Genomic DNA, 22,990 nt, shown 5'->3' with positions numbered 1-22,990 from the left:
TAAGAAATCAACATGGGAAGTTTCATGGTGATATCTATTATTTAATAATTGACATGGAGTTTTACATTATATACCTGTAAAGGCTGCTTTCTCAAAATGAGCCAGAAAGCTTCACATACACCAAACTGTTCATTTTCATTACTGCCCTTAAATAGAGTATATTTTACATTGTGGCATTTGTATTTTAACTCAGGATCTGAATGCGTCTTACACCACTGTAGTCCAAATATTCATTGAGATTCAATGTAAAGAGAATACAACAACAAAAAAGACTAACCAACTTAAAATGATTCCTTTTTTTTTTTCTTTTTTTTTACAGGCGATATCTATTTAATGTGCTGATCTACAATATTGAATGTCACATGTGAAAGGCACATCTCAGACCCCTCATTTTGTAATGTATATTTTCTTGATTAAAGTGCATGATTAATGATTTTGGCTGTGTTAATGCATATGACATACATTTGTATAATAATTAAGTGAAAAACAATACGAAAATCATTAAAACATGTATAGCTTATGTTTATTTTAGGAGCAGTTTTAGAAAGTGGAGATTTTTTTTTACTCAAAGTCAACAAGTAGGATTTTTTTTAAATCTGACACTGGAAAAAAAAAATCACTGTTTGCAAGACTGTAAAAATCCCCTAAATATTTAGAATATAGTAAATAATCTAAATTTTCGGGACATTTTTGTGCTTTATTTAGTTTTTTTTAAATATTCAGTTCATAACATTTGAATAATTTTTTGGGGTGTGGTGAAGTTAACTTTGAACGCTTATTGAATTGATCATTTTATGAAATCTGTTCAGCCGTCGAGTCCTTGCTTCACTGACCATAAAACAGTCGCCAGGTCAGATTTACGTTTTTATCCGTCGTAAGATTAAGCGGGTGATTAAGCAGGATCTATCTGATCTCAGGTCTGTGGGAGGTCTGCTGTTGCGGCTATGCCTCCGTTGTCCGTTTTCTTTTCTCGCGAGAATCCGCGAAGTTTCCGGTGTTGTGTATGTTCCTGGAAACATGGCGGCCAGCTTCCGCGGCCGTCCTATCCGGAGTCTTCGGATGCGAGGTAAGCGTGAAAAACTCGATTCAGTGGTGTGTCTAATAGTGGCATATTGCAAAAATAGATGTTCTCAGGCACCTGATGACCCAGTTGTAACCCCTCACCGTGTCCGCGGTGTCTGTTTTTGTCAGGTCGGAATGACAGCGGGGAAGAAAACGTACCGCTGGATCTGACCAGGGGTAAGCAGAGCTGCATCACATCATCACCCTCAAAGCGATTATTGTTCAAAATGGATGAGGAGCTGTCCTGCAAACACTAGCCCCATGAAGTGAAACCCCACTTAGTCCGTGCACTTGTCCTGTCATTGCTGTTGTCATTTCGTCCCTTTTCCCTTTCTGTTTCGTGTAATAACATTGCTAGCTATCATAATAACAGGCGGCAGCGAGCTAACTTAACTAGCTGAGTTAGCGTTAGCTAGCTGCCACAGCTAACCAGCCATGACGACGCTCTGTTGTTTTGATTGGTGTGCGTGTGGGCAAGATAGCCTGTTATTTAGCCAACCAACCATAAGTGCTGTAGTCATGCATTGGTCATCGCTGGCTGTATGAGAAATTGGGTTTCAAGGCTGTTAGCTGAGTAGCATTTAGACAGCGGAGGGTGTTTTTTTCCAGTGACACACTGATACACAGCTGCACAGTTTGGTCAGATTTACTCCTGCAGCAGCAGCACATACCAGTTTGTTTACATGGAGCTGCGGTTCTCTCTCCCAGTCCTAGGGGCCCAGGCACCGGCGGATTTTCTAATATAACCATGTAAATCGTGCGATATTTTGCAACCGAATGAATGCAGCATAAAAAGCCAACTGTATTTTAGGCCCATTGACGCCTTTTGGAGTCCCCCACATAATTAGCATGGACTAGATATGTGAGCTGTTTCATCATGAATTGGCAAAATAACTGTGTAGAATATAGTAATCAACCTCAATATTTCCTGTCAGATCAGTGTGTACGTGCAAAACGTGATGGTAGTGTGCCACAGATTTTTGTATATTCTAAAGCTGCAGATTTTTTCAAGTGTTTTTCTTGCATACACTGTATCCCTGTGATGTGTCTTACAAGGGACACATCCTCAAAGGCCATTTGCAAGCGACTTTTGCACACACACACACACACACACACACACATCTATATATATATATATATATATATATATATATATATATATATAAATATAGATACCTATCACAACCCTATTAACTACTGGATTGTTATATCCGACTTGCTGAAAATGGTTATTATTTAATAATTTATTCTTCAGTCTTTGTATTAGAATCATTTCAATGCTAGCAAAGTTGTTTGCAATGCTATCTGTTTTTTAAGTTCTTATTTGTGTTTGAGTTATTGCTTTGGCTGATGACAATTTGAAGGATTGAAACATAATCTGGATCATTCTTATTATTATTTTTGCAGCTAAGAAGAAAATATTGCATGCAATTCATAAAGCTGGTGTTTTCATAGTACCTGCAGCATTTATCTTGTTGTTAAAATGCACTATCTGGTACTCGTTTCCATGCAAACTAAATCAGGTTAAGGCACTGATTCTTGCCAAGAGAATTCTCTTTTATTTAAAAAAAAAACACCATCTGTCTTTTGTGAAGAACATTTAGTATCACTGAAGCACATAATCGTTTAAAGGAACCGAAAACAGAAAAACCCATCCTGCACAAGTCTTGCTTTAACTGTCTAGACCTTGTTTTGACTGTACACACTTATTTAGTTCTACCAGCTAATCCAACTTCCTTCCTGCAACATATAAATAACGGTTCATTGACTGATATTATGACAATATAGCATAATTCTTGTCTTGGTTACATTGTATTTCCTTTCTCTCTTTCTCTGGCAGAGCCATCAGAAAACTTCCGTGAAATCCTTCAAAATGTGGCCAAACCACATGGAGTCAGTAACATGCGAAAATTGGGCCACCTGAACAACTTCATAAAGGTAATGCTGTCAAGTTGTGACGCCTTTACCTCAGTGTTCTATTCCTAATCGAGTCAATGTTGAGAACACTTAGAAGTATTGAATTAGTTGTTATATCCCAGGACCAACATGAAAGAAACATGGAGCTTTCAAGAAGGTTGACTCACTGTTTAGATATCTGTAAAGATTGACTAGCTGCGCTCCCCCATTCTCTGTAGTGCCACCACTAACCTCTCCTTGATCCTCTCCTCCTGGGTGTTGCTGCCAGCAGGCCTAGCTGTGCCTGTCATTGTGACGCTGACAGTGAATGTAACAGGAGCTCCAGGGATAGGAAAGCACTCTGACATCAAGAGCAGAACTCAGACTTTGAAACCTGAAAGTCCTAATCTTTAGTTATTGTTCATATGAACCCCAGAAACCCTCATTTTTAGATGTGAATGTTCTGTGCACAGGTGATAAACAGTCAGTCTTGTCTTAGTTTGCACTGCAGTGTTGATGGTAAAAGCAAAGATGGCCCTGTACGTGGTGTATGACGTACATCCAACTTTCTCACCTGGATATGAAAGCAGCTCAATTATGTGGAGGTAAATGGAAACATAAATGGAGGCATTATGTTTAAAATGCTAAGAACAAGCTGAATAACTGTCTGTCATACTTATCAGCAGGTGATAGCTGCTATGCACAGATTTTTCTTTACAAATGAATAGTTGAGGAAGAATTAGATAATAAGTTGTTTTCTTCTCTTTTTTTTAAGTTTCTGTGCTAGACACCTACAGATGGAAGTTATTTTCACATGTCATCAGTGGTTTTAGATTTTATTGTTTTTCTGCAGACATGGCGGGCCACTGTCAGCCCCGTGGTGCACTAGTGACCTCTCCAGGGTGTTTTTCTGCCTTCCACCCAACACATGCTTGCATAGTCTCAAGCTTTCCTGTTATTCTGAACGGGAGTAACATGGTGTAGAAAATGTGTAAATGACTTGCAAAACTGAAAGCTCAGTATAAGGGGAAAACTTGCAGACATCATTTTTGCTCACCATCACCTCATTGAGAAATGTTGAAGCTTTTTACACAACACTCGCCACTGACTCCTGCCCAGACGTTGCTGATTTCTGCTGAGCAACTCCAGCTGCCTTAAACCACGTCTGACAGTCTGCCATGGAAATATTTTGACCAATTGTTGGTGGCCGTGCAGGCATTGAGTGCTTCAGAAAACTGTAGCTGGCACAATTGCAGTGTGTGGGCCTTCCATACACCTAACTCTCTTGTTTACAACTGACGGGAGGGTAATAGCCATGGTGCATGCGCGTGTGTGTATAAGTCTGTGAGAGCACCATGCCTCTGATTCCTTATAAGGGTTCCAGGACAGTGAGGGTGACCTAATCCCCCCCCAGAGAGTGTCACATACCCCTCTCCCCTTCTCCTTTCCCCTCCTCTTGCCTACTCGAGCTCTGACATCACAGCTGGTTTAAAACAACCCCCTACTCACCATGCCTCTCATCACCCATCTCATTATGCTCTCCTCCGGCTTTCCTCTGTGGTTTATGACGAAGGAGAGAGGAGATTTATGTCTAGCCTTAAGAAAGAAGTCTCACCAAGATTACCTGTTTAATTCACTCATCGGCTCTCCTTGCTGCTGCCTTGGGACTGGCGAAGGTAGACTGAACTCCTGTGATGGAGTAGCACTGACTTGTTGGGAGCGTTAGGCTGACTGGGGGTGCCCATAAGAAATGTGGCAGCTCCAAAATGGCAGCATCCTTTGCCGAAGGAGCTCATTTCTTTGTGCATATAATGAGTTTTAGACTGTGCTGTTGTTAGCTTTGGCCTGCCAGTTGACACAGATTGTTGCTGAAGGCTTATTGTTTTTTATAATGAACTGCTTTTGTGTACATAGAATTTGAATCTTGTATACACCAGCTGTGTGTGGGCCTCTGTTAATGATTGAGGACCTGTGATGCTAAAAGTGGCAATCCATGCTAAAAACAAGGTCTATTGCCAGGCCTGGTACGATACAGAAAACAGGAACAAATACTCCGGCTGTGCACAGAAGACAACAGAACCTATTGTTTACTTTATGTTGTCACATTCTACTTTCATATATCCAGCACATATATTCATACAGGCACATGCACTCACAAACAATAAATGGTGGACGTGACACCTACCGACACCCACTAATGGACCTGTGAACGTGTTGCCCCAACGCTTTCCTGATTATAACCTTCATCTACCACCAGCGAAAGCACAACAATAAGCAGTCACGATTCACCTTCTCCAAACAAGTCAGCATGTAACAGACAAGTGGAAAAATACAACAAACACACCTGCATGGCTCCTGCGGCATCCTGCAGGAAAGTGTTGTGCTGTTTGTTCGACACTGTTAAACAGTGCGTTTCTCAGGTGAAGTATGGTGTCATTTTGGAGTTGCGTAACTCCCTTATGAACTCCTACAGGGGCTCCAGTTCTAGCACAATGCCCATGCTAGGCTTATTTTTATACTTGACCGAAGCAATGTTATTACATCCCTTGTAGGTCTGTCACAATAATTACAATATCAACTCATCAAGCTCAGCAAAAAGTATCGAGGTCATTTCCAGACATTGTATGATACGTTTAAATGCATTTTTTGTTTACATTAGGACATCGGCAACATTTCAGCCAACATGATGCAGAATAAACAACGTTTTCCATTTTTCTGATCACCCCCCCCCCCCCCCACACACACACACACACACACACACACAATTATAAGTTTGTTGCACTTTGAAAGGGTGCATTATTATGCATTTATATAATGATTACATCAGTGACATAAAATTGACATTTTGTTTTGTTTTGTGTCTCTGTGTTATAGCTGCTATGCAGCATTAACCACCGCGAGGAAAACTTTGGGTACACATACGAAGAAATCATCATTTGGTAAGTGTTGTTGGCACCCAGTAGTTGCTAATTGTACACCATGTACTTTTCTATCAACATGTGCTCTATTTACAATTCATTGGCTTGTGATTTTTGAACCCATGTGAACTTGTTTGTAAGTCTGTGGCTAATCAACTGGAATGTTTTGCATTTGGAACATTATTTGGTAAACGGCAGTAAAGAAATCATCATGCTTATGAAAATTTTCACTGAATAATAAGCATTTGTGAAGTCTCAGTTAATATTACATCATGTCCATTTGCAATGCATCTAAGTGTTTGTTTTTTTTACCCTCTAGTCTGCGACTAGCTCTACTGAATGAGGCTAAGGAAGTGCGTGCTGCAGGTTTGCGGTCGCTCCGCTACCTCATTAGAGACACCACAGTGCTGCAGAAGGTCCTCAAACTACAGGTGGACTATTTGATAGCCAGGTGAGATCCTGCTCTGACCGTACCAGTCAGGTGAAAAAGTGCTGTCTCACTGGAGTCAGGAAGAATATTCCCCTTTTTTTTCAAGAAGTCATCTCATTTGTCTGGAGTCTGCCAGTTCCTTTGAAATGTTATACTTTATTCACACTTTTCTCTTGCTGATACATTTATTGTTCTCCTTCTTGCTGGCAGTGGTAATAGAAAAAAGGACGTGACTAATATGCTTTTATGCTTGTTTAGATGTATTGACATCCAGCAGAGCAATGAGGGGGAGAGGACTCAGGCTCTGAGACTAGTCCGAAAGGTAAGGTCACATGTGTTTTTCTTTATTTTCACGCCTCCACCGCCTTTCTCGAATTGATTTAGTCACTGTCGTGTTGCTAAAGAAATCTGCCCTCTGCCCTCACAGCTCAGCCTTAGTGCCAGCAGAAAGATCATTGGGTTAGCAGCAGTGTCAGTGTGTGGACGGTTTGCACAAGTCTGCAGGGGAGGTTATTTATAGCCCTTTCTGTAGTTTACTGTAAACTCTCTTCACACGCACACACTCATTTGCACACACATCACACAGACACACACATAGAGTCAGGGTCTGGTTTCAGAAAAGGACTATTGGCCATCCAGGCAGTAATATAACCCCTGTGTTCACTGCATAACATATCGCCACTTAAGATAAAATCTGATATATTATATAAATTCTCAGAATGCATTCAGGTAATCTTTTTGCATTTTTAATATGCATCTTTTTCGAGAGCACTAGAAGAAGTGCCATAGATATCATTGTAGTTATTTTTCTTCCTCTGTTTGTCAGGATTTGTTTGATGACTCATGTTTTCCTCCTCTCCCTCTTTTAGATTATCACTGTCAATGCGATGCTGTTCCCCTCCTCTGTTGCAAACTCTCTAATTGCCGTGGGCACTGATGGCCTGCAGGAGAGAGACCGCATGGTCCGCGCAGCCATCGCCATCGTATGTGAACTAGGTGAGTTCCTGGCCTTTTAACATGGACACTGGAGAAGAACAATTAATTCTGTACACACAGTGGGTTGGGAAGTTGTGGTGTTTTTTTCTTTCTAAGAACTGCAATTGACAGCATACACATTTTTGCAACTTTTAATTCTTGAAAAACTAAAAATCAATTGTTCCTTCACAATGAAAAATTGGCTATTAATACATTTTCTTTACATTTTTCCCCCCAAATTGTGCCAAGGTACAGGACCCTTCTCTCACTTTAACAAATTTCAAAATAAAAGTGCTCCAGGACAGGTCAATTGACAAATAAAATCAAACTAAAATTGCAGTTTATCATATCTTTATGTAACATGCTTTACTTCAGAGGAAAATGGGGGCAATTTTCAAACTCCATCCTCACATAGTCACTTGGTCTTTCTTGAGGTTCTTTTTTCCCCCCTGTTAGTGATGCACATGTCAGGGTCCAAAACATATGCTAATAAAGCGCCAACTTCATGCAATATAGTAGCAAGATTGTCAGAACTGAGAAGGGGGGTTGTAAATCACACTGTTGGTCAATGACTGTCAGCCATCGCAGACCAGCCCTACTGCTGTGTATGCAATGCAAAACCATTATGCGGCACATGTGTGTAAACTCAACTGGCCAAAATTGGATATACATGATTGATCTGCCGGTCATGGCTGTGCAACTGACAACCGGGCAGTTTCGACCAGTTACCGATCGACCTGTGCATCTTTTCTATGAAGACATGTGAAAAGCCTCTAATGTTTCTTTGTTGCTGATTGTGTAGCTCTGAAGAACCCAGAAGTGGTGGCCAAACGTGGAGGCCTCACCACCATCCTGAAGAGTGTGATTGACTGTCAGTTGAGTCGCATCAACGAAGCTCTGATCACCACCATCCTCCATCTACTCAACCACCCACGAACCCGTCAGTATGTGCGGGTTGACGTTGAACTGGAGGTACACACACGCACACACACACACACACACACACACATACAGATATAAATTCAGGGGAAGTGGCTGTTTCTAAATGAGCCAGTGTGCTGGGAGTCATTCCAGTCAGGATTAGCAGCCGTAGGTTGCCTGTCTCTTTCCCATGGAGCTTACAGTAATCAGTTACAACAGTTCTCTAAAGCCTCATTGTCTGTAAACAGACACCTGGGACAGAAGCATCTCATCACCACAGTCATAATATCCACATGGATGTCATATGAGATTTGAAGCAGGTTCATTATTACTGCAAGAGTGGGGATATTTAAAAATGCTGCCATTTAATTTTCATGAACTAATGAAGAGCGTTGAAGTATGCTGTATTTTGTACTCATCCCTCTCCTGTGTGTGTTTGTTCCTTCAGCAAATCCTCGCGCCTTTCACAGATTTTCACTACCGTCACAACGCAGACACGGCTGAAGGGCAACTCAAGTGAGTGTGTGTGTGGGGGGTATGAAGAGTGTCACTGTTACAGTAGAAACAAAAAGATAGTGTTCTGACATTTCCCTCTGTTTACCGTTTGCTGTGCTCCCATATTGGTAACACCATGCGTTGAGAAAGTTGAGGGTTTGTATTGTGTTTTTGTGATATGACCCTTGTTATCAGGGCTGCTTGACTCCAGCATGACTCGCCTGAGGTTGTGAAGCAGGCCAAGTCATGATAATCCTTTAAGTCACTCTGAAAGATTTGCTTTTATATCAAAAGATGTTTTTATGTTTCTCCTTGACTTCTTTCAGTGTTTTCTTTTTTGTTTTGCTTTTGCGGTGTATGTTGATCTTTTGTGAGATGCTTGGAAAAAGCGCAGTACAATAGAGTTGGGTCCCCTTGCAGTTTTGCCAGTCGGGTTCGGTGTACGAGCTTAAACCGGTCTGTTAGTTTGTTAATACTAAAGGAGCCACTGGTGTCTGACAGGTAGTGCGCTATTAACCGCCGAATCAAGGCCAGCAACATGAAGGAGATTTCAGTAGAGATAGCTGCGTTGTGTTGCGTTATGTTCATTTTGCAATTTGAGTTCTTAATTAAATTGTCACTCAGTGGTTTTATAAAATCTGGATTTTATCCAATGGCTGAAGAAAACGGGGGATCACAAAGAACGCCCTAAGGCGAAAAGCCGGCACAGATCTTTCGGGCAATATAGCGGGACATTTGCAGGACTGCACTATGAAAGGGGCTATTGTCTCACACAAACATACTATTTGTCCCGAATTTGGTATATTGGGATGAGGTCACCCTAGTAAGACTAAAACCTTTGGCCTCTCAAAGGCATATTGATATCTTTGGTATCGGCATGTATGTTGTCCAGTATTAAATTCTTACGTAATATAAAATGCAGAATACAATGCTTGGGATTATTTAGAAATAGTGTAAGCTTATATTGCCATATTGCTAATGGGTAACCATTGTCTCGTCTAACATTGTTTTTTTTTCTAAAAAAAAAATCCATATGGGTCAAGCTCTAATTTAAAGCTAACAAAAGAGGTGAGGAGTACTACACTCATTCATGGGCTCTCTCAGTCTCATTATGTTCCCAATCATGAGCGGCTGCTGAGCAATGTGCAACACCTAGTGGTAGAATTCTGTATAGCAGTCTGGTGTTTGGCTGAATATCAAACTGGTTCGAAGACTTCTACACCGGCCCAACCCTACTGTACAGAGTTCATTATGATGCTGTGTGTATGGAACATGGTGCGCTGTTTTTGATGTGTGCATGTTTTTATGTTCACAGGGAGGACAGAGAAGCCCGTTTCTTGTCGAGTAGAATGGCTATAGTGGCAGCCTTTCGCTCCTGGTCTGGTAAGAAATTGAATCTAGTTATGAATAATTTCAGTGAGAATTGTAAATAAACAGACTCGTGTTTTTTATTACTTGTGCTTTACTGTTGATGTTTCTCTTCAATGTCTGTCTTTTTGCCCCCTATTATTCAGGTATTATCCACCTGTGCAAGGCTGGAAATTCTGGAATCCAATCTTTAATTGGTTTACTTTGCATACCAAATATGGAAGTTAGGGTGAGTATTAAAACAATTGCGTACATAAAAAAAGTTTATGTCTGCAAAAGCTTAGCAGTGAATAGAAAACTTTTGTAGCATCAGTCTCATTTTGCTTGCTGTAATGTTAGCACTTATTTCTATGGTCAGTCTGACCTCCCTCACTATCCTAATAATGGCGATGACAGGAGCCATATTGACCTGTGTTCTTTTAGGATGGAATACTTCAAATAAAAAACAAAACAAGGCCTTAGCAGTTTTGTGGTGGAGTCTGGTTTCATTTTCGGAGCACAGAGTGAGTTACAGTATAACCGAAGGCAGCAGCGGCAGGGATAGATCAAATCAGATATTATCACTCCGTTTCCTGTGGATTCAGAGAAAAACTAGGGCTACCCTCGAGTAATTTGAGTATTGTCGAACACAGCCACAACACAGACATATCAGAAGTGCTTTTTTGAGTGCTTGCAAATGTAGTTTGTGCTGTATCAAATGTGTATCTGATGGCTTTAATGTAATTTGCCCTGCAGAAAGGCTTGTTGGAGGTGTTATACGAGATATTCAGGCTCCCTGTGCCCATTGTAACTCAAGACTTCACAGAAGCTCTTCTAAGTGTTGGTAAGAAAAATATGTATTTTTTTTCTTATTCATTTTTGTGCTTCCTCCCAGCTGCTGTTTCAGCCCAAACAAGTCTGTTTCAGACAAACAGTTCGAGCTAATCTTTCCCCACGTCTCCTTCAGACCCCGCCAGGTTCCAGGACACCTGGAGACTCTCTGACGGGTTTGTTGCTGCTGAGGCCAAAGTCATCCTACCCCATCGGGCTCGCTCTAGGTGAGAGGAGAATGGAGATGGAATAGGCTAAACAAAATTTGACAAAAGGGATAAGTGATGCAAATGTGTGGCGTCCAAGTGTTGTCATATAAATAACAAACCCGGCACTGACCCAGACCTAACCCAACAGAGACAGTACGTCCTTCATTTAAAAAAAAAAAAATGTTTTTATGGTCCATAGAAAAGCCATTAAACCGTTTTTAAATTTCGCACAGAGAACCCTTTCTATTGTATGTCCAGTCCAGTGTTTTTATTGATTGGGACCCAAGGTACTTGTATAAGTCTGCCATATTCACTTCCTCTTCCTGGCTGACAACCAGGAAAGGTCTTCAAGTGAAGACAGCATGTTTCTCACTGGAAATTATTTCATACATGTCACAATAGTGATAACTTCCATTTTGCCCAAAAAATACACTTGATACCAATTTAAATAATACATTTAGAATCACCACTGATATGGATGTAAACTTAACTTGTCTGGTTGGAAGATGCGTTCATCCTGGTTTTGTGTTTTCCTTTATTAGGCCTGATCTGATGGACAACTACCTTGCATTTGTTCTTTCTGCCTTCATCACCAGTGGGCTGTTAGAGGTGAGCTAATACAGTTTTTTTTCCTCATACATTTGCACCTAAAGGCTGATTTCTAAAATATTTTGCACAGATGTTTATCAGAGTATCAACACACCATGGCCTTTAATGGTACTTTAAATGGTAAATTAGTTAAACCTTATCCTCCTCTATTATCACCACAGGGTCTTGTTGAAGTTGTGACCAGTAGCGATGATCAGCTTGCTGTGAGAGCCACCATCCTCTTGGGAGAACTTCTACACATGGTAATATTAAAAGCAAAAAGTATCTCTGACCTGTTTATTTTGGAAAGCTGAAAAAGTATTGTTTCTACCCTGAAACCCTTCACACGAAAGAATGTTTGTGCTAGTTTGTGTATCACTGCAGAATAAACATTGCAGAAGTCTGCAAGATTTGTGTGTTTTGAAAAGCTGCCTGCTACAGCTGAGTTATTTTGAATCTAATACTAAATGCACCCCCCCTCCCCCCCCGCCCTTCTCTTGTTTAGGCAAACACCATCCTTCCCCATTCCCACAGCCACCACCTGCACTGCCTCCCCACCCTCATCAACATGGCAGCCTCCTTTGACATTGCACAGCAGAAAAGACTGTGAGTACACTCAGACATGCATGTCTGTTCCCCCTGACAAAGATATAATCAGTCCTACCAAATGTATTTACCAGAACTACAGTAAATAATTATCTAAACTTACTATCTCTCATAAATATATGCTGATACAGTAGAGCAGTGAACAGACAGTTATGTTAACATTTTCAAACCAAATTTCTGTCAAATCCAAACATTGCAAACATATTTGTTGTTTTGTTCCAGTCGTGCAAGTGCAGCAGTCAACAATCTGAAGCGTTTCCATGAGAAGAAGAAGAGAGGCTTGAAACCGCACAGTCTTTACCTGGACCACATCATCCGCAAGTCTGTGTCTTCACATAACCGTAGAGAGTCTCACTCACGTGTCCACAGGGACATTTATGTCATTAAGGTAATTATGAATTTTAACCTCAGCTACCCTACTTTTCTAAATGCTCGAGTGTGCTACATTGTAACATCTCTGGTCTCTCCGGTCTCTCTTCACCCGTTCTTGAATGTAGTGTAGTGAGTGACTGAGCGCAAGTCGATTAAATGAACGGTCGTCGAGAAAATGAGATGTTTTCCATTATTGTTATGTAGATTTTCAATCAATGTTTTCTGTGTTTGTGTTCAGGACACAGAAGAAGCACTGATGATGAACCTGAGAGACAGTCAGATTCTCAACCACAAGCAGAACCTGGAGTGGAACTGGTTGCTGATTGCCACCATCCTAAAGGTGAGACTGTTTTCATGAAGGACCAGAGACTCTGTTGTCAATTTTGTTTCTCCTGTCTGATGAAATGTTTTCTCTTCCAGTGGCCACATGTAAATCTCAGGAACAACAAAGACGAACATATGCACAGGTAAGACGCCTTCATGTCATCAAAACCTGGAACAACATTTGCAGTAGTCTGATGTATTTCTCTGACATCTTGTTTTAAATACTTCTCTGTTTTCTGCGGTGCAGGTTTGTGCGGAGGCTGCTGTTCTTTTATAAGCCCAGTAGTAAATTGTACGCAGGGCTGGCATTGGATCACCCAAAAGCCAGACAACTCACTGTGGTTGGCTGTCAGTTTATCGAGTTCCTCATGGACTCAGATGAGGTTAGAGAAGTGTGCACGTACACATAAAAAAATACTTTCCTGTTTTACCTTTTGTCATATTCTAACTTGCCTCTCCTGTCAACGATCTCCCTCTCTCCTTCTCTTGCTGTCACCAGGACGGCCAGGGTTACCTGGAGGACCTGGTGAGGGACATGGTGTCATGGCTGTCCTCGTCCTCAGGGCTGAAGCCTGAGCGCTGTCTGCAGAGTAACGGACTGCTCACCACACTCAGCCAACACTACTTTCTCTTCCTGGGGACGCTCTCTGCAAACCCACAGGGAGTCAAACTGCTGGAGAAATGTGGCCTGTTTCAGTGGTGAGTGTACAGATACATAATCTATGACTTAAAGAAATGTTTGTTGACACATTTTTATTAATGTTCGGCCAAAAACTCTTGTTCTCTGCTTTTGCAGCCTGCTGAATCTGTGCTCTGTGAAGAACCAGGATGCTGTGCTGAAACTTGCTGTATCCACACTGGACTACAGCAGAGACGGTCTGGCCAGAGTGATCCTCTCCAAGATCCTCACTGCTGCTACTGATGTAAGACAGCTACAGCAACACATGTTTACAAGTTGTCAGTTACCACAAATTGTTCAAAACATTAGACATCACGTTGTGGAGTCATTATATACAAATTCATGCACCCAGCACGTCATTGTTTCTTCCCACCTACAAAAACTGCATCCTGATGTATCCTCTTTCTCCCAAAATGCTTCTTGTCTCACTGAGCAGGCGTGCAGGTTGTATGCCACCAAACACCTCCGTGTGCTGCTGCGTGCGAGCGTGGAGTTCTTCAGCAGCTGGGGCATGGAGCTGCTGGTCACACAGCTTCACGACCACAGCAAAGCTGTGTCCATGGAGGCCCTGGACATACTGGACGAGGCCTGCGAGGACAAGGTCACTAAAGCTGCAAGAAAAATTTGTACATTTTAAAGTAAAATTCATCAATTTGGTGCACTTTGACAGGAAAATTAAGTTGTGGCTTGACATGTTGAAGTTAATTTGCCTTATTTGATATCACACCTCCTGCGAGGTGACTATTGTACATGAGCACATTGCAATAATGATGCTTAAGCAATGTTTATTGTGCAGCCCTACAGTTTTGAATGGATTCTTCCCTCCCTTGAGAAGGGAAAAGAAAAAAGTTTGTCTGACAGTGGTGTTGTATGTCCACAGCTGTTGTTTGACTCAGTATGTTGTGCTTGTTCACAGGCCAACCTCCACGCTCTGATCCAGCTGAAGCCAGCTCTGTCCCACCTGGGAGACAAGGGCCTCCTGCTGCTCCTCAGGTGCGTGTTTACAGCAGTACTGCTGATCAGACACAGCTTAAAGTATATCACATGTTTCAGTCTTTTGTGTACTCGATAATGAAATAACCTGTACATCTTGTTTCTGCTGTTTAGGTTCCTGTCCATTCCTAAAGGTTTCTCCTACCTCAACGAGAGGGGTTATGTCAGCAAACAGCTGGACAAATGGCAGAAGGTATAGATAAAATGGCACAATAAACTCTAATTTGCAATCCATGTCTAATTTCATGTGTACTATATTATAGGACCACACTCTAATACTCTACTCTAATATTCTAATAGAGGTTTTTGTTTGACCTAAATACCTCTTTGGTTGCAGGAATACAACCTTAAGTATGTGGACTTGATAGAGGAGCAGCTCAACGAAGCACTAACAACTTACCGCAAACCTGTCGATGGAGACAACTACGTCAGACGCAGCAACCAAAGGTGAGAAACTGGAGTCTTTAAATCACCTGATGAGCCAACAGGATGCGCTGCAGAGGGTGTGCCTAATTTCTTTCTGGTTGTGTCTCCAGGTTACAAAGACCAAATGTCTATCTCCCTGTGCACTTGTATGGTCAGCTGGTCCACGATAAGACGGGCTGTCATCTATTGGAGGCTCAGGTAAATGCTTCAGCTTGCACAGTCTGCTTTACAATTTTCTACATTAGTTTCTGAGTAGCATTGTCTTATGGAGATTAAGCGTCCTTTCTTCCTAATGTCTGTCTTTGTCTCCAGAGTGTGGTTCCTGACCTCAGCTATACGGTTCGCTCCCCGATGCTGGACACCTGGGAGGGCATTAAACAGCTGAAGGCTGCACTCTGGGCCCTGGTCAGTATCACCTACTGTACATTTATGTTACTTTGTTGCTTTTTAACATTCAAAGCTTCTATTGAGGTTTTCATATGTCAACGTGACATATGAAGCCTGAGTTGCTGTAAAAATAATAATAGTTACAAAGAGATTTTCCTGATGGTTTGTGTTGATTTCATTGCAGGGCAATATTGGCTCTTCAAACTGGGGTCTGAATCTCCTGCAGGAGGAGAATGTCATTCCTGACATCCTCGCATTGGCTCAGCACTCTGACGTGCTGTCAGTACGAGGGTAAGCTTATCATTTCCTGTTTTTACCAACAAAATATTTTCCTCTAGACTTTGTCTTAAAAAATTGTTTTGTTTCCTCCAGCAAGAAAACAATGTTCGCAGTAAACAAGGTCTTCTGGTGGTGAGAGCTCCAAATATAATAAACAGCGAGGAGTAAAAAGCAGTAAAACGAGCTGCTTACAATGCTGAAGTCATTTTTTTTCTTTTTTAAATAGAACCTTTTATTTTGCTACATTTGATTAGTCATATTGACCTGAAATGCCTTTCAAACCAATCTACTCAAGCAATGGCACATTTTTCTGAAAATATGTACGTTAAGTGTGTTTTCTAACCGACCTCTCCCATCCGCAGGACGTGTGTTTATGTGCTGGGTGTCATCTCCAAGACCCGGCAGGGTTGTGAGGTGCTGAAACAGTACGGTTGGGATGCAGTCAGACACAGTCGCAGGACGCTGTGGCCTGTCACTCCAGAAGAGGTCGATGCACAGCTGACCTCTGAACTCTCCTCAGTACCAAGCACGCTCAGTCTGAACTCTGAATCCACCAGCTCGCGCCACAACAGTGAGAGCGAGTCTCATCCAAGTACGTAGGACTTAATTTGACTATGCTTTAGTGCCAGCACTCATCATAGTAATCAAATATTTATTGTCATGGCAGTTATGATAGACTCCTATGCCTCCTATGCTCATATTGTGTTCTCATTTCTCTCTCTGTGCTCTCAGACATGTACATCCTGGACGATGACAAGTGTGATGTTCTGGACCAGTCAGACGAGCCCTCTTTCTATCTACACTCCAAACCAGTCAAGGAACGCAGTCCCTTCACAATCCTGGCCTCCACACGCTTCGTTCGCACTCGCTTCCTCAACTCCCTGTCCCTTCCTAGCAAGAAGCTGCGTTCCACCAGCGACCCCAAAACCCCATCAGGCTCTCGCACCCCTACTGACATGAAGACGGGGAGTATGAGGCGGAACAGAACAGTGACGGAGCCCTCTGTCTACAGCCCAAACCAAGGGGACGTCTTCACCCCTGTATTTAATGGCAGAGGGATGCCGAAGAGTCCCACAGTCAGCCTGGAGACGTCCTTTGTCGGGACCAGGGGGGGCTCTGAGGAGCAGCTTGTGGATGGCAGGCTGGCCAGGAGCGGAGGCTCAGGCCTTGGACTAAGTGGTCTAGGAGGGCACGGGACCGTGGAGCATCCCAGCCGAGAGAGGGAGCAGAGCAGCCGAGAGCGTCTAGCAGGAGACGGGGGCTCCTCGTCTAGTGGAGGCAATGTGGGAGGGGTTGGAGGGGGCGGCGGAGGTACTCAGTTTAAAAGCCGCAGTCAGAGCTTTAACACGGACACCACAACCAGCGGCATCAGCTCCATGAGCTCCAGCCCCTCCAGGGAGACCGTTGGGAACCCCGAGCATCCCGAACCCGAACCAGACTCCTCTGACTGTGTGAGCCTCAACACAGTGGTGTCAGCCAAGACTGTCAAAACGCTCTCTTCTCTCACCCCCCAGTCTCAGACCAACCACATGTCCTCGTCTAAGTCCTCCACTGTCTCTCTGGTACCGCCCGGCTCCTCGCACACTCTCCCCCGCCGAGCCCAGTCTCTCAAGTCTCCTTCAGTGACCACCATTAAGAGCCTGGCCGACTGTAGCTTCATGTACACCAGCCCACGAGACGCCCTGGGCTACGCTACGCTGAAGAGGCTGCAGCAGCAGAGGATACATCCATCTTTGTCTCACAGTGAAGCGTTGGCTTCCCCAGCCAAAGACGTGCTGTTCACCGACACTATCACTATGAAGACCGGCAGCCTGGACTCAAGATTAACGCCTCGCAGGTAAGTCAAACATCACTACAGGGATGATATGATACGAAGCATCTGTACCTTTTTCTTTTGTCTACATGAATGTGTTTGTTTTTGCATGAATTAAAAGATGTGTGTTTACTCATCCCAAAGAAATTCTGAAAACTTATCTCCAATTCTGCTGCTTGTAGCTTAAAACCCTCTGAACCTCGAACAGTTTCACTTTTTTGTTCTCGTCACATTTTACTCACTGTGGCCTCATTTTTACTCCATGGAAGTCCTGCACCTCTATGGAAACTGCACAGTCATGCTGAGAAGTAGGAGTAGCTCAAACATTTCTTTTGTGCAGTATAACTACAATTTTATGAATCTTACAGGACCTGCTTAGTGAAAATCTTTTTTGGCAAAATTTCACATGTAGAATAAAAGTGAATTTGATTAAATATCACTATGCTAAACTTAGATTTAGTTAATGTTCCTGACAGAAGCAATTGAAAATGCAACCATGATTTCTGTTTCTGGGGGCAGGATTTTCACTTCTGTCTGCCTTGGCAATGACAGTTGTGAGTGTGATTTGTGTGCACCTTCTATGTCTGTCAGGATATCAGATAGAAGGAGTACCTGTCCAGAGCCCGGCATCTTAAGTCCTTACCGCAGGCTGTCCAGAACATTCATACCGCGGTGGGTGGACCGCCCAGTGTCCTCCTTTGTCGAGATGTAGCTTCTAGCACTGGTCCAGACCAACATTTCCTCACTGTAGCTCTATGCCTGCAGTTTTGTGAATGCTCCTGTAGCCCCGTAGTGTGAAGAAGCTCCGTGTAGACTGATCAGTTGTTGATTGTTCCCTTCTCTTAGAGCATCAGCTCTTCATAGAGGTGTGAATAGCACACAGGTAGAGATTGGTGCCATAATATAGATGTGGCTGTGCCTTTTGTTCTGTTATAAAACCGTATTTTAATTCTTAAGTAGCTTGTGCATGTTAATGCAAAGGTGAGTTTTGGAAACAATGACTGACTAACTATTTTTTATTTAACACAAAGTTTTTTTTTTTCCTCTCTTAAGAACATCTGCATCCAGTTCAACCTCAACTCTATCTAGGTATTTTAAATATGTGAACCTTTAGAATAGTAGTCCTTGTGTGCTTTAGTGTCTTTAAAAGCTATCCCAGTAGGTACCCGACACTGCTTTAAGACCTCGATATCACACTTTGCATGAACAGGTGTCCTCGAGTTTACCTGTAGCTGTAGGTTGCTGCAGTCTTTCAGGCTTTTGTGATCCAGTCTTCCTTCTCACTTTCTGTTCACTAAGTCTGTCTCTCTGTGTTTTTATCCAACATTTTTTTCACTTACTCCTCATGTTCCTTTTTCTGTCCCAGTCTCTCCCCCCGGATCCTCTCACGCACCTCTCCTCTTGCCCTCCCTAGGTTTCTCAAAGCTCTTAGCTTTGCTTCTCTGGATAAAGAGGAGCTACTCAGTCCCATCAACCAAAGCACTCTTCAACGCTGCTCTTCAGTGCGCTCAATGGTCTCTAGTGCCACCTACGGGTGTAATGATGACTATGTAGGCCTAGCACTTCCCATGGACATCAACGACATGTTCCACATCAGAGACTCCGCCTACTTTCAGCAGAGGATCAGCCCGCCGTCAGAAGAGCGGAAACGCTTCCTCTTTGGAGATGGAGACGGTAAATTCAGCTTGATTATTAAATCTATGAAAATGTGATGAAGAAATATAGATACTTTGTCAAAATAATGCTGTATGATAAATATTTAAGTATTTTAAAATAATGACAAAGTATCTTGAGAAAGTTTTCATTGCTTGAGGTACTTTGTTTCTCATTAAAATGACTTTATATTATCATTATCATTTATATACTCAATATTTTTTTAAATTGTATTTGTGGAAATTTGTTTCTATATAAATTACAGATTTGTGAGAAGAGACAGATTTTGAAATAGATAATCTTGTTTGTGCTCACCATGGTTTTCTCTCTCTAGATCGCCCTCCTCTCCCAGCACTGAAGCAACAGTTCAGTATCTCTGAGCTGATTGTCTGCCGAGGTGACAACCAGAACCACACGATAGGTTCAGAGGAGACGGGACTGCAGGAACACACTGAAGAAAACTGCCTCTACTGTGTCGGAGCCATCGTCCTCGGATACCCCACACAGCCACAGATCAACAGCACACACCCTCGGACAGGTGGGCCGAAATAAAAAGATGCTTTGTATAACAAGGCAAAGATTGAAAGCCTTTATTGTAGCAGCTAAATCATTGAAAAGGCCAGCATGTTTTGATTGTTTGGACCATGTTTCATCAGGGATTTTAACAAGGATTCACATACACAGACTTAAAACTCCGTGCAGAATATAACTGGTTATCTTTTTTACCCCAGACTACGTCGACTTCCCATCATGGGGAGGGCAGGGTGGCCATCGTCTGGAGGCGATGCCTCAGTCCAAGTTCTCTGGGGTGTCAGGCTGCAGCGATGCTGCTGTGTCACAAGGCTCTATCTGTAGCACGCCCACACCTGGTGACATCGTCCTAGGTAAGACCAAGGTTTACCACAGCCTGCCGGAATGTTAATTTGTAAAATTACTTTTTGTTTTGTTATTGTTTCAATAAAACTTTAAAAGCTTTAAACTCTTACTCTCTGCAGTTTTGTCTGGATGACAAATTCTTATTACTGTACCTCCAGTATTTGCACAGTGGTACTGCTGTATATTGTGAATATTAAATATTTTTTTCATGTGCGTCATGTAGGCAGCAAGACGATATCCGAAGACGGCCCCGCCTCCCGAGTGTTGCTGAGGAAGGAGGTGCTCCGCCTCATCATCAACCTCAGCTCCTCTGTAGGAACTAAAGGCCACGAAACAGGACTACTGACGTAAAGCTCTCTCTTCTCCTCATTCTACATATATTATTTGAGAACAATACACATTTTTTTTAAGGCCTGTTGAATATCTCTTTTCTCTGCAGGATAAAGGAGAAGTTTCCCTATGCGTTTGACGACATCTGCCTGTACTCCGAGGTTTCCCACCTCTTAGCCCACTGTATGTTTCGTCTGACCTCAAGACGTTTCATACAGGAACTCTTCCAGGACGTGCAATTCATGCCGGTATGTAGAATTTGGTCTTTTTCTGGCTTTGCTGGGCTGATTTACTGGAATGATTATATGCCAACCAGGTGAACCGGCATTTGTCACTATGGCTCTTCTTTTCGTTTGCTTTCCCATGTCTAACATTGCTCGCCCTCTCTCTTTCCCAAACTTTCAGATGTATGAGGAAGCAGAGGCAATCCTGATGAAGCTACCAAAACCTGTTGAAGAGGACGGTGACCCTCCTGCAGAATCCTGATCATCCTCCCCCTTGTGTTCCCAGCACAGCCCCGGTCCTGCCACCCTACAAAACACAGAAAAAACGACTGAGAGAATATAAGATATAAGGTTGGGGAGGTGCCTGGCATGTTTCTGCTGCTCAAAACAGAGTACAATAGCCCAAGGAAGAGGAGGAGTCATCGCTCACCTTTTGTGGAAGCGTAGGATGTCGATTTCTGTAAACAAAATCTAACCCGACGCCTAATGCTGTTTAAGACTTTTTTTTTTTTTAACAGGAAAAAGGGGGAGCAGTTTAACCAAATACTGTTTTCAGATGGGTTGGCAATCTTGAGCAACACTCAATAATACATCAACATAATGCTAAAGGACAAGCTGGATCATTAAGACAAAAGACTCACGTTGTGTTTAAAAGAAAAAAAAATCTATCAACATTTTATCTCTTTCCAGAGATGGTGTTTTTCTGTAATGAAATGAATAAGGCATGTTGTTGTGTCTACCCAGTGATTCCTCGGACCCCGCGTTCTTTTCTCCTTATGAAACAAAACACTACAGAAGGGTCCTGCTGTTTTTAAAACTTATCTGGAGCCTCCCTGGTTCATATCCCACCCCGACTTGTGATCTGTTCTAGCCAGATGCGTGCTTTTGCTTCTCTTGCCTCACCACTTCCTACAACCTGTAGCCTCTTGTCAGCACAGACAGCCAATTACTTTTCTATTTCTTATATCTCAGACAATCAAACATCACTAGTATTGTATTTTCTAAAGCACTATATATGCCACCCTTACACAGTACATGAGGAGAATAGCATGTAATTTAATGCTAGTTTATGCCATCCTTTACTTGCTTAGGACCTATAATGTTTTTCTTCAGCCATGTCATTATTAGTAAGCTCCTCAGGAGGTGGCTTGATCTTTTGGAAAGATGCTCAGTCGTACACGTTATCTGTAGAATGACTCATTACAGATTCAGTACCAAACTCTGCTCTGCTCACAGACGTCTCCAAAACCTGCTAAAGCCCAGCAGCTTCCCAACTCTATGCCTTCTTACCTCTGTGCTTCACTTCCACTGCATGTGCAACAAGCATGGCAAAGTTGTAACGTCACCTTAACGTGTTTCTTGCTTGTAAAACTTAAAAAAAATAATAATGATAATAATAGGTTGCCATTACATGCTGCCATTACATTGTAGGAATATAATTGCCCCTGAATCTGTTTCCACAATGCAATATCACTGTCTGTCATTGGCTGAGATGGAGGAGGGGGGCGGTGTGATGATGACTAAAGGATTTGTAAAAGTTTTCCAGGGAAACGGGGGATCTCTGTTTCCATTGGCTTGTTTTTGCTATAATGCTGCTACACAAATGGACTCATAGAGAGATGATTCATAGATCAGCTGAGTGATGTCAGATCTGATCTATTTATTATATGTCTGTACCATAGAGTGAGCTCAACCAGAGAAGAAAAAAAGTTATTTATATTTTTTCCTCAAGACTGTATTATAATTTAAAAAGATTTTTTTTTTTTTTTTTTTTTTTTTTGCCTGAATCGTGGTTTCCCTTGTATAATGTGTACAGTATGTTTTTGGGGGCATTGATGACCTAAAGAAACATACAATCCTATCAAAGGGATGCATTGTTAATAAAACAAAATTTTAAATACCCAAAAATATTGGACACTTTCTTTATTTCCATTTTTCATGAGTAACCTATATCTGGATTTACTCACAAACTGGGCATGTGTCAAATGTCCCGACATGGATAGTCTGTCAAACAAAAAACCACATCCGGAAAACTCAAGCCTGGTTTCATTAAAAGTTTTCTCAAAGAAGTGTTTTTTAGTGATGTGTAAATGAAGCTACATGGACCACTTTCTTTATTTTCTCAGCACAATAGAGGGCACTCTTGGTTTTGATAAAAGACTTATGGAATGGAAAATTCAGTGTGCTTTCAGTTCTTTGTTGAACAGAGAGCACAATCTTTTGGGCCCAGAAAATGGTTCATGAAACTTTGCCTCACTCTGCCAGCGGTCCCTGAAGTCTTTGAATGAAATGTATGAATAATATATGAATCTGAAGTTTGTTATAGCTTGTATTTATTTTATCAATCATTGCTTAT

General features: G+C 42.2%; 1 protein-coding gene across 2 annotated transcripts; it reads left to right on the top strand.

The window, feature by feature from the left end:
* Nucleotides 1-680: 680 nt before the first annotated feature.
* On the top strand, nucleotides 681-22,542 carry LOC131974725 (rapamycin-insensitive companion of mTOR-like). 2 transcript variants are annotated; one of them, XM_059337158.1, is made up of 38 exons: nucleotides 681-1,066; nucleotides 1,192-1,239; nucleotides 2,903-3,000; nucleotides 5,833-5,897; nucleotides 6,196-6,327; nucleotides 6,565-6,628; nucleotides 7,176-7,302; nucleotides 8,084-8,253; nucleotides 8,651-8,718; nucleotides 10,013-10,080; nucleotides 10,212-10,294; nucleotides 10,801-10,888; nucleotides 11,012-11,102; nucleotides 11,627-11,693; nucleotides 11,855-11,935; nucleotides 12,178-12,278; nucleotides 12,501-12,666; nucleotides 12,889-12,990; nucleotides 13,071-13,117; nucleotides 13,222-13,357; nucleotides 13,474-13,673; nucleotides 13,771-13,897; nucleotides 14,090-14,254; nucleotides 14,570-14,646; nucleotides 14,761-14,839; nucleotides 14,984-15,093; nucleotides 15,183-15,270; nucleotides 15,385-15,477; nucleotides 15,644-15,750; nucleotides 16,101-16,330; nucleotides 16,471-17,575; nucleotides 18,605-18,640; nucleotides 18,966-19,225; nucleotides 19,539-19,742; nucleotides 19,936-20,088; nucleotides 20,304-20,427; nucleotides 20,520-20,658; nucleotides 20,816-22,542. In XM_059337158.1, the coding sequence occupies exons 1-38, from the start codon at nucleotides 1,018-1,020 to the stop codon at nucleotides 20,894-20,896; spliced, it is 5,229 nt and encodes a 1,742-aa protein (XP_059193141.1). In that variant the 5' UTR covers nucleotides 681-1,017; the 3' UTR covers nucleotides 20,897-22,542. The 2 variants fall into 2 exon arrangements, with proteins under 2 accessions (XP_059193141.1, XP_059193142.1); XM_059337159.1 differs by lacking the exon at nucleotides 18,605-18,640 and having other exon boundaries at nucleotides 682-1,066.
* The last annotated feature ends 448 nt before the right edge of the window (nucleotides 22,543-22,990 follow it).

The sequence above is a fragment of the Centropristis striata genome, chromosome 7 (assembly GCF_030273125.1).
Source record: "Centropristis striata isolate RG_2023a ecotype Rhode Island chromosome 7, C.striata_1.0, whole genome shotgun sequence".
Lineage (NCBI taxonomy): Eukaryota > Metazoa > Chordata > Actinopteri > Perciformes > Serranidae > Centropristis > Centropristis striata.
Note: the sequence above shows the minus strand (reverse complement) of the source record. Positions and strands in the feature narration are given on the sequence as shown.

Bases quoted from the DNA above. Each gene is read 5' to 3' on its own strand.
- LOC131974725 (XM_059337158.1), top strand. From the start codon at position 1,018: ATGGCGGCCAGCTTCCGCGGCCGTCCTATCCGGAGTCTTCGGATGCGA. The intron at 5,898-6,195 runs GTAAGTGTTGTT...TTTACCCTCTAG, and splicing joins TACGAAGAAATCATCATTTG to TCTGCGACTAGCTCTACTGA. The intron at 18,641-18,965 runs GTATTTTAAATA...TGCCCTCCCTAG, and splicing joins TCAACCTCAACTCTATCTAG to GTTTCTCAAAGCTCTTAGCT.